Source organism: Carassius auratus, chromosome 34, assembly GCF_003368295.1.
Source record: "Carassius auratus strain Wakin chromosome 34, ASM336829v1, whole genome shotgun sequence".
NCBI lineage: Eukaryota > Metazoa > Chordata > Actinopteri > Cypriniformes > Cyprinidae > Carassius > Carassius auratus.
Window position 1 is genome coordinate 12026668 of NC_039276.1, and position 12157 is coordinate 12038824.

The 12157-nt window shown below is 36.5% G+C and overlaps 1 protein-coding gene across 3 annotated transcripts in view; it reads left to right on the plus strand.

The window, feature by feature from the left end:
- The first annotated feature begins 637 nt into the window (after window positions 1-637).
- Window positions 638-12157, plus strand: part of LOC113053214 (tyrosine-protein phosphatase non-receptor type 4-like) — a 45212-nt gene continuing 33692 nt past the window's right edge. The window contains exons 1-3 of one of the 3 annotated variants that reach the window (XM_026218056.1): window positions 638-1090; window positions 1591-1713; window positions 11587-11741. In XM_026218056.1, the coding sequence (XP_026073841.1) occupies window positions 1704-1713; window positions 11587-11741 (165 nt within the window). In that variant the 5' untranslated portion in view covers window positions 638-1090; window positions 1591-1703. The remainder of the gene's footprint in view (window positions 1091-1590; window positions 1714-11586; window positions 11742-12157) is intronic. The other 2 variants (XM_026218055.1, XM_026218057.1) reach the window with 2 other exon arrangements.

Below are 12157 nucleotides of genomic sequence, written 5' to 3' on the forward strand. Positions count from 1 at the left end.
TTTCTCTCACGGCTCTCTGAACACTGTTTTACTGTAAGTTTTTTTTTTTTTTTTTTTTTTCCTCAAGCTTATAGCTCATTTCCAACTAAAATCATAATCTGCATAATATGCAGCATAATCTTTTGTCACATTGTAAGATTAAAATTCTGTTCACTCTGGAGTTTTAGGTACAGTTCATAATTTGAGAATTCCTACCTAACATATTTATTATTATTTTAAACACGGTACTGAGCCTTAACGAAACACAGCATGTTAAGATAGTCAACTAAATAAATAAATGGGACAAATATATAAACAAACTTTTAAGATCTCCGAGTTCTCAGTAAAACTCCAGTCATTCTGAGCATCAGCACAATTATGCCACAAGATGTCACCATTGTCCATATAATCTATAATCTAGCTGTCTTCAAGATTCAAGTATCTTTATTGGCATGGTTAAAAAGTTTTTAAAAATTTGCTGTACATTGCCAATAAACACATAGTTTTCTTCATTGCTTGAACAGTTGGTGGGTTGTATGAGAGTACATCGTTGTGGTCGACACATATCAGATATCAAACCATGTTGTTACTAATAGCAGTACTGGAAACAGTACTCTGTCTGTCTGTCTGTCTGTCAGTAAATGTCCCGTCTCTCCAGGTTGTGACTCCACCCCCGGCCGCTGGTGGCGCTGCGGAGAGATGTCTCGCTCTGTTACAATGTAACACTCAGCACTGCTGCTGCGTCTGTGGCTTATCCAATGTAACAGCACCGTGAACAGAGACACAGCTTAAGAAGTGACTGGACCCGATGTGCCGACCTCCAGAGTGGGAAATGTGTTTTTATTCTCCTGCGAGATCCCTTCCACTGCCCTAGAAGTCCCGTTGACTGGACTGTAAAGTGTCTTCGCCCACTGGCTTTACAGGACTGGGCTTGTGTGGATTATTGGAAGCGGAGGCCCCGTTGAGTTGGATGTGTGTGCTGGGCTGGAGTGGGTCAGTCAGTATGAGGCTACCGCTGCCGCTCTGAGCGGGCTCTCTGCTCCTTGCCTTGGGACTCTTACGAAATAACATTTACTTATAAAACTGGAAACCCCTGGAGCAGTTTATGACGGTAAGAAGGGTGTTTCTGTACTGAAATGCTGCCTGCTTTCTTGTGTACACAATCAATTTCAAGTTGTTTTCTGTATTATACTGTTATGTTTTAGAGAAGAGAATAGCTACATCCAGGGAACACTTCTTTCGCATTTTATTCTTAAATGTTATAGCCTACCAGAAGATTCAGCTGTTCAAGCTGTTTTTCGTTCTCTAGGTTAAGGTCTTTACAGACAGATTGAATTTTGTTGGAGTTTGTGGTGAAATCAACCAACACAAAAGTGCTCTATTTAGTGATTAACATGATTATATATTCCTTTTGTGAGGATTATCTTAATTTAACCGTACCTCATTTAGAGCCACTGTTGATCCCGTTGGTGAAAACATTTGTTGATTTGTGGGTTAGCGATGTGATTATGTGGTCACTCTATTTTTTATTTATTTAGTTTATTTTTATCGGAGTTATTTTATGTGTTGTATTGGCAGTCTACATGTCAGTGACGTCATCGCCTTTGACAGGGTTTTTTCACGGTGAGACTAGACATGTGACTCCATCATTGCGACGTCATATTGACAGGTGAAAACCAGTTCTTCAGAATTCCTCCGTCATTCTGGCACGGGTGCATGGGTGGATGGATGTAGGTGTGTATGCTTGTGTTTATATATCTCTTACATAGAATAGACAGAGTTTGAGTTTTACATTTTTAGTCTTATGCTCACCAAGGCTGCGTTTATTTGATCGAAAAAATATAGTAAACGTTGCGAAATATTATTGCAATTTTACATGGCTGTTTTTATATAACATATGACATATATTTTAATCTAAAGTAGTAGGCTATACTATATAATATAATACTTTAATATTTTATAATAATATAATATTTAATCATATACTTTGAACCTGTAATATATACCTCTGATAACAGCAAATTTTTAACAAAGATTTATTTCATTTTTTTAGTGTCACATGATCCTTCAGAAATAATTTTATTATGTTATTTTGGTGCACAAGAAATGTTTGTTAGTGTTATAATAATGATCAATTTTGAAAACAGCTGTGCTGCTTTGTTTTTTGTAACAACATGATTTATTCCAGGATTCTTTTAAGTTCAAAAGAGCAGTATTTATTTGAAATAAATATTTTTTTAACATTGTAAATCTTTACTGTCACTTTTGATAAATTGAATGTGTCCTGTCTGAATATAAAATATTATTATTAAATCTATTATTTTTCAGAGGTCTCCATTGTTGTTAGATTTATTTAGCGATTCACGTTCTTGGAGATCTGAGTGGATTTTCTGCAGGAGCAGTTTGGATGATTTCAGGGTGTCAGCTGTTAGAAGCGCGAGGGATGCAGCAAGTGTTCTGGCCGGTGTTTCTATGCACCTGAGCCAAGGCCATGTAGAGCTGAATTGGGGAGCTTTGAAGAGGGGGTAACAGGAGGCAGGTGTTCAGACAGTTGGATCTGGCAGCACCTGGCCATCTCAGTATGAGAAACCACATTGCCTGACCGAGTACATTGCAGTGTAAGTTCTGACCTCCCAAGTACAACCCATGGCCAAGTTAAGCACCTAATTATGAGGATTTTTCACAGGATCTTAGCACCATATACTCTGTCAGACTGATATTTATTATCATTTTAAGCTGAAGGGTCCTTTCCACAGTTTTCCTATTGTAATAATTGCTTGCTTCCACCTGGGAGTAGCCTGTGTGGTATTAATGCATTTAAAGTAATATGTAGTATTTTTTATATATATATATATATATATATATTTTCAAGAAGGAATTTTCATCAATGAACTATTTTGCTTGAAATGACAAAACTGTTCAGTTCACTGGTAGTTGCTCAACTCACCAATTCTCATTGATAACAAATCACTACTTAATAGTTGTGCTTTTACAATTTGGTACTTTGAACTATTTGATTGTATTGTTAAAACAGAAATGTAAAACTTCCATCCACAGTGTAGACAGACACTACCATTCAAAAGTTGATTGGTAAGATTTTATAATGCTTTTAAAATAAGTCATCAAGCTCACCAAGGCTTTGTTTACTTGATTAAAAATACAGTAAAACAGTCATATTGTTAAGTATTATTACAATAAATGTCTAAGTTTCTTTAACTCTCTCTCTCTCTCTCTCTCTCTCTCTCTCTCTCTCTCTCTCTCTCTATATATATATATATATATATATATATAAACTATAATCTACAATGAAATGACAGTGTACTTTCCAAGAGGACACAAGGTAGAGCAGAGCTGTCCGATTTAGCTAATGATCTCTTTGTGGAAATGATTATCTGGTTTGGTATACTTCGTTACTTAGTGCAAACCTTAAGAGAGATTACTGAGAGCTTTGAATGGACCAATGTTTATAGCACCTCAGTGTATACTAGTGGCCAGAGTGACTGAAGCTATTTAATATGAAAGCTTTTGTTACTGCAGCGCAGAAACACTCATTGTGTTTAACTGGACATTCAGGTATTATGATTAGTTCGTCTAGGAACTTCACCTTCTAATGCCAGGTCAAATATCATCAAGCATGTTCAGTACTCTGAGTCATTAAGAGATTGAGCGTATGAGCTCATTTTGACAGGTTTTCTCTGCTTGTTCTTTCCAATAAAAACGTCCCGTCTGAGAAGGTGAGAGATGGATGACTGACCTCAGTGTCATGAATGGAGGGTGTTCTGTCAGCACTGTTGCGGTGACTGCTCATGTGGCTCGCCGGCCGCACATCAAATATGTTTCAGCAGTTATGACAGAAAGTACATCACAGCAGTGTGTACTGTACAGTCCATCTGTTGCAGACTCCAAGGTGTTTTCGAAGCATCCCGGTGCTTTTTATTATAAGCGTTGTTTTTTGTTTTGTTTTTTGTGAGGGAGGATTCATTAAACAATTTCTGTTTCTGTTTCTGTTTAAAGCATTTTCTTTCAGGTCCACATCTGAGATTTAGTTAATTCTAAAGCTCAGTGACACTTTCTGTTGTCACCAAAAACGAGGTCTGCCCTGAGGAAATAAGAGCGTCACATTTTTGTGGCAAGCGCTCCAAAATGAAAGGGAATAGCTATGGTGAGCTTCTTTTTTACACGGAGATTTGTATCACTCTGGAAATTCTTTTGATTCTTAGACTACTGTTTAAAGGTTTGGGGTAGGCAAGACTTTTTATTTTTAGGAAATCAAAATAAATGTATAAAGCTAAATGGCACTAAAGCTATTTGTAATGTTACAAATTGTTCTATTAAGCTTATCAAAGAATAAAACATTGATCATATTAAAAATGTTTCTTGAGCGCCACATCAGTATATCAGAATGATTTCTGAAGGATCATGCGACACTGAAGACTGGTCTAATGATCCTGAAAATTCAGCGTCTCCATTACAGGAAGAAATGACATTTGAAATGACTGTTTTACTGTAGTTTTGAATCCAATAAATGCAGCCTTGGTGAAAATAAGAAACTTCTGTTCAAAAACCTTAAAAAGTCTTACCAACCCCACACTTGTGAAAGGTAGTATAGCTGACCCTTTGCAAAGACCTGCCCCATTCATTACTGTTGCTATATCCATCAAGCCATGTTGCTCTCACGCCATGTTGTGTCATCATGTTCAACGCAGTGAAAAATATATTGCGGAACAAAGAGGAAACTGACAACGGGTCGACAGACAAGACAGAGCAGGTCATTTTTTTGTATGAAGCAAAGTCTCAGCTTTTTGTGTTATTGTGTAAGAAATACAAACAGTTAATGTCATTTTGTGGCTTTTTAATGTGTCTGTAGCGCAAGCGGCATGTGAACCGATCATCTCTTTCTCTTAGGGTTAGGGTTATGGAAATTAGCAGGAAATAAACATGAATGAACATCAGAAGGTATCCTGTTTCAACTGTGGAAAAATGCCAGTACACAACATTTTATAAGTTCAAGTCCATGGACGTTAATCTACTCTCCTGTCTGGATTGTTTGTCAGACAAAATGGCAAACTCAGCATTATAATCGATTATGATTATAAGTATTAGTGTGGCTAGAATGTCCCTTCTGCCCTAGAAGACTTGATTGAGATGGGTGTGTGTTAAAACTTCAGACTTGTGACACATCTCAAATGACAATGACAATGTTTCAAGCATTAATGAGTAAAGTTCTTGTGTTTTAACGGAAAGGGGAAGAGCCGTTTGAAAAAATTCCACCGCACGGAGTGTGTCTCTATGAGTACATCTGTATTAGCCTTTTAATTAAACATCCTGTTTCCTGTGACTGGACAACTTGTGCATGAAAGATTTTCACAAGACATTTAAAGAGGATGCTCTTGATTTGTTTACTTGTGCACATATCTATCATTATATATATTTTATTTAAACACTATTTATCATTATTATTCAGTCTTTTTCTCAAAATCATGCCTGTGTGTGTGTGTATATATTATTAAAAAGATTATATCTGCTAAAATATCTGTCCATGATTCTCTTAATCTTGAATCCAGATTTTTGCTTCTTAATATTTCAAAAGTATCGTTTCAGAATCAAAAATAGATGGCGTGAGTGGAAGCTAATTTTAACTAAAGAGCTGTGAATTTAAATCATGAAATTGCTTTTTGGGGTTTTTACTGCTTGTTCATTTGAATATAGGAAACTGGTTTCTGATGCTATTAGGCACACTGCGTCTCATAGCAATGTGACAACGGTCACATGTTGCTGTGATTAGCAGAACTACTTTTCTTTTGCCATTGAACTTGATTCTTTCTTTCTACTTAGGAAAACCCCTTTCTAGTTCAAGGTTTAAAATCTTAAGAAACAACTCTGCAATTCAGAGTAAACCTGTTTTGGTGGGTTTATTTCACTGGTTCTTAGCTTAACATTTCAAATTTTTCCAATGTTGCTGCATGGGGATACACAAACAAACAGAGCCCACAGTGTTTACGCATTGGCAAGAAAATCAACCTACTAATGGCTTTACTTGTAACTGTCTCTGCATATTAAACTTGGATATGGAAAGAAATGCACATTTTACCTTTAACTTCCCCGGACAGGCACTGCATTCTTGGCCACATCAGCTGAGATTAGATTGTGTTCAGTGGGATATGAGACTTGAATGAAAATAGAGAAATTAACATTTTATTACCATGATATTCTTGTAAAACATTCAAATATGGTGGGAAATTCTGAAGTATTCTCAGTACAGATTAATCAATAAATGATTAATTTAAGACATTAGTCGTTTTCATATTATGGCCGATAACCAATAAATGGATGATGTTAAATTTAAAATAATAAACTACTTTTAAATAGTGATATTTTAAACCAGTAGTTTTAAAAGCTTTTGAATTTCAACAATGATTTTAACTATCACAACAATTATAATGTACAGTATGAAAAATGGATATTCATTTTGAGCTTTTGCTAAAGACAACACTTGTTATTAATAGTATTATTAATTAAATTAAAGTTATTAAAGACTACCTTTTATATGAGCATTGGAAAAGGTAATTCAAATGTAATGCCTGAATAAATATTCAATTTCAACTGATATCAAGAAATAATAATAATAATAAAATCAATTATATTTGCTGATATGGTACCAATATATTGTGCATCCATAATAATGGCGGGATAGACTATTGTTCCATGGAACTGCTATTTGACACTTTTTTTTTTTTGTAAGGGTGATTTTAACCAACAACCCCATAACAGATTCATAATATCTGTATATAATCGCTGAATATTTCATTGTTGTCCTGAAATTGGCGAAGCAGTTCTTATAGAATCTAAACTAAAAGTCTTAATACATAAAGTGCTTTCCCTTAAAATTCCCTACTGTCCAAGCTGTTTTTCGTTACCCCCATCCTTATTCAAACTGTTTTTGAAGCAGAGCGGTTGGAAAAATGACTCTTTTTCCTTTTTACTTCCTCCAGTCGTTGGATTTGTGGTTGCTGTGCCAAATGTAGCTAGAGGCTGCAAAAATGTCAAGCTCTTTCAGAGACTGACTGGATCGTGCTTGTAAGATCTGATTACACGCTCCTGTGGACCTAGTTTGAAAGTGTGTGTACTCACCTGAGTCAGGAGGTACGCCCACTTCCCCTCCCTGCATGCCAGAGAACACACTCGCAGCACATTGCACTGTTTATCTGGGCTGCCATTGGCTGCTCGCTGTAGAGGAAAGTTCTGTGTTTGTTCTCCCAAAATGGGAACACGAAACACGCAAGGCAAATTGACCAAATGCTTTATTCTTTATTAGTATATGTAGGCTATTCCAAGCTTGCAGTATTTTCCCTCTCTGTCTTTTTGAACTTCTGTGTTGTATGTCTGCGGTATTATGCTGCATTGTTGCAAATGTCTTTTGGAGAGTATTTGTGTTTGCAATGCTCGGCAGTGTTACTGTAACCTTAAACCTCTCTAACTTTAGACTGAGGGAGTCCTTTTGCTAGCAGCAATTCTGAATGATGTCTGTGCATAATTGTGGTCATCCTCCTGCTGTTTCAGTTCTGGTCGGAGGTTGACTTGTTGACTGATCTAGATGTGCTGGTCCCGTTTCAACACTTTTTAATATAAAAGTAACAATTTCTGGATCCACATACACAAGGCAATGTATAATTCAGCCACTTTACAAGGGCCATTAGATGTTTGAAGGGCCTTTAGACTGATTTAGATAAGTGAAAGTGACGTACAGCCAAGTATTGTGACCCATACTTAGAATTCGTGCTCTGCGTTTAACCCATTCAAAGTGCACACACACACACACTCGGAGCAGTGGGCAGCCATTTATGCTGCAGCACCCGTGGAGCAGTTTGGGGTTCAGTGCCTTGCTCAAGGACACTTAAGTCGTGATATTGCCAGCCCGAGATTCGAACCCACAACCCTAGGATTAGGAGTCAAACTCTCTAACCACTAGGCCACGACTTCCCACCATATTGTGAGAAAGCTGACACTAAGGTCCAATTAGCATACAATAGTAAGAGCAATGAAAAATATATATAATTTTATTACAGTATCTATTTATCTTTGTTAACATGAATAAAAATACAATTGTTGATTTGTTAGTTCACGTTAGCTTGGTCCATTAAAACTTTACAATAAAGCTCACATTAATTAATGCTTCAACTAACATTAACTAACAATTATTACAGCATTTATACTTCATTAAACATTCAACTCTTCACAGTTGTAGGTCTAATAAATAATATTACCAGATGCAGCTTTTGATTTTAGTAATGTATTAGTAGCCTACATTTCAAAAGTAACTTTAACTTAGATTAATAAATGCTTTAGAACAGTGGTTCTCAAATCCAGTCCTCGTGTACCACTGCTCTGTATATTCTGTATGTATCTCTTATCACTTCAGAAATTAGTTCTATTCGACTGCAAGCGCCCTGCAAAGTGGACATCATCATAGGATATTCCGCCATGATTCCAGTTTGAAGGGAGCATATACTGTATGTTCCATTCAGGGGACATTAAAATGTCTGTGAATGAAAGTGAAGTACACTTCAACAGATGTTCCATGCTCAGGGAGTAGGGAACAATGAACACAGTGTAGGGAGGGACCATATCAGTCCGAAAACAGTCCATGCATGGAGCTCTTTTCTAATGAGCTGGTTATCTGGTTAATGATCTTATTAACATTAAGGTTATTGACTGCTTTTAGGGCTTAAATTGATTAGTCGACACTGTTGACCGTGTTGACTGCGTAGTGCATGCAGCATCTGCTGTTGGGCGTCCCTCGTCTGGGGACATATAATGAATACAGAACATTTCACTCGAGGTAGCCGCCTTCTTAGCTGTAGTCTCCATTACTAAAGCCTCTTCTACCGTCTCCAGCCCAGGGGAGGCATTTTCTCTAATCAAGTGAGGGAGATTTGTTTACAGGATATTGATTGCTATGGTAGTCATCCTTTCTTTCAAGTAGCTCTCTGTGTTCCTGATACATCATCTCGGTGGAAATATGCAGGGTCCATGTGTCCAGAAACTCATATCGTGATAAGAGCGGACAAGTCCTTTAAACCTGCTACTGTAAGCAGTGCATAACTCCCTGCAATGTGCAGCTTTAATCAAAAACGTGTTTCTCTTTCAATGTCTAGTCTTGGTCTTAGGGGAAGCAAGAAGCTTGTTAGTAGTGTACAGTAGTCTGGTTTAGACACATCTTGCTATTTTATACCTTAGAACACACACACACACACATTCTGGTGTAAGCTGCTAATAGATGTGAATGTGACAGTGATTTCATCTGTTTTTGTTTTTTTTATTGATTAGCATTTTCTGTTTGTTTCATGCTTACTGTAAGCATAATAATTGTATAATTGTGTTGTAACAATATTATAGAATGATTTAGTGAAATCAGCTAATCTTATATGAGGTAAACGTAAACTACCTTACTTGGGTCTTTATGATTGGTTCAATGATAATAGTGTGGATTATGAATATTTTTAAGTTACATAACTGTCCCCTCTTGGAAGGTTATCAATAAACGTTTGCATGAAATGCAACACTAATGTTAAGTTGGAGTCAATATGATTTTGTCAGCAGCCATTACTTCAGTCTTCAGTGTCACATGATTTGTGTCTTTAATAAACATTTCTTCCATCTTTATTTAATAAAATTATACACTTCTTTCTTCGTATAAAGTATATAACTGTATGTAACTGACACTAAACTTTTGAACAGTAGAACAATGTATAATACCTTACTTTGCATTAGGGTTGAAAATTGAATGTGCGGATCTAAGAATGATCTTGAAACAATTTCATATCAAAAATGTGTTAACACTACTACGTTCTTCTGTGACCTGGATTGAAAGCAATGAAATATAACCAATCATAGTATAACAAATAATTAGCACGTAAGGTTTGAAGTATTTGTGTATTCTTATCCTCCTGAGTCAAGACTCTGTCTGTTTGCATGTCAGAAACTTGCACTAGTGCAGCCAAATGAGGTTTACCCTTACAGCATATGAAGGTTTTCACATTTATATGCTGTAATTTGGAATTGAAATGCTTGTTCTGTGGAGCTGTGAGTTATGTTGAATGTAATGGAAGCCTATTCATGCACGCTCATGTGATTAGGTGACGTCCCCCCGAGGGAATGGACATAGAAAGGTTAGCTTGCGTTGCGTAGGAGGATCGAGCTACACTGAGGACACCTGGGGTTTGTAGATGCTTGCTGACCTTTGCGCTCAGTTTGTATGCTTTGAATCCATTATAGCTGATGTTTTTGGGATAGACCATAGTAAACCATTAAAGGTGCCATTTGCCTTTTTGTTTACACTATTTTGAGTCCCTCAGCTGCTGGTTCAGCGTTATGATACAACAAGAACACTGAACTAGCGTCTGTCCCGCGTTTGTAAGCCGTTTACTCTTTTGTATTTTATACTCTCCTATTTCTTTATCATTGACTTCCATCAGTGCACATTCAAACATCTTCATTGAAATGCCAGCGAGCCCTGAGATTCTTAAATCATTAATAAACCTGTGAACAACAGAATCATATATTGCTTATGTCTGCAAAGGGCCAGCTGAGAGACCTTCTGATCAGTAAGGTGACTTCAGACGTTTTTCATTACAACTGCGTGCAAGACTCATGCAAGGTGCAGTCATACTTGATGGTCTGTTATGCTGGAACGTAAACCTCCTCAGACAGTTGACTGTCTAGTATTTTACAAAATTATGACAGGTCATCTGTTGTTAGTTCATAAGCATTCATTTTACGCAGACATACAACACAGTTTTTGAACAAAATGCTTTTTAAAACAGGTAAAACTAGGCATCGAGTTTTGATTTTATTATTTACTATGCTTATATCTTGCATATGCATTAGTATAGTGTTTGTCATTGTTTGTCCACATAAAACCTTGCAGCTTGAATGCACAGAAATCCCTGTGAGGAACTTTAGAGGTCAGAGATCTTTCACTCTGACCTTTGCATGACTGTAGATCTATGAATGAACGTGAGAGGAGTTCAGAAGTCTCTGATGCTTGTGCCTTGTGGACAAATCAGAATGCTGCAGTGAAAGAGCTTATACATCTTACACACACAAACTGCTCTGCTATGTTCACCTGCAGATCTCCCAAGATTAGACATGAGAAATGTGTGTGTGTGTGTGTGTGTGTGGGGGGGGGGTGTTCAGGCCTTTTAAACTTTAAGATGAACCTAGATCAACAATTGAAACTGTCTTCCGAGTTTTTTTTTTTTTATAGTATCACTATCAAGTGTATTGCTGTGTATAAGTAACTCTTCTCTGAGTCCATCCTTTTGTGCTCTGTTTGCTGTGAGATATATATTTAGGCACAATGTAGGCTGTACATAAAAATAAAAAATAAATTATTGTTTGTCCTGTGTGCATGTAAGTTGGAGTCTGAATCAGCCTTGAAACGCTGTGATCCAGTTCAACCGGTGCTATCAAAATTGGCTTTGCTGCAATTAAATATTTATAATAATTATTATTCATGTTTTAAATGAATTTCTAACCTGATCTGACCTGTTATATTAAGTTGGAATCATAATATAGGAAGCTTAGGTAAATATCTTTGTGTTACAGACTCTGGTTGGACCGTAATGACCGCACGCTTCCGGTTGCCTGCAGGCAGATCCTACAATGTCCGGGCGACGGAGCTGGCACGCGACAGGCAGCGCACCGAGGTGGTCTGCAACATTCGTCTTTTGGACAACACTATCCAGCCTTTTAAAGTCAATGTAAGTACACCTTTAAATGTATTGTGCATAATTCAATATTCTAATCATCATTTATACATTTTCACATCAGATTATTAAAAGTTTAACAAAAATGTTTGGGGTCCTATGAAATGTTTTATTTGTTCTCACCATATTTATTTTGTTACTAAATGCTGTGTTTTATCATGTCTAATTATTTGATTGCATAAAACAACTTAATTTATTCCTATTTTTTTTCTTAAAGTAGCCTTAAGAATTTTTTTTCCTCAGAAATTCTGTGTTGTGTATTTCAAATTTTCTGGTTATCAAATAAAGTCATAAAACATTAATTTGATTTATCTTTTAATTATGGAATATTAAGCAAATTTTCTTTTTTGGGAAACAAAGGGGATTTACTACCATGAATACGTTTTACAGTTCTGTGTATGTGATATGAG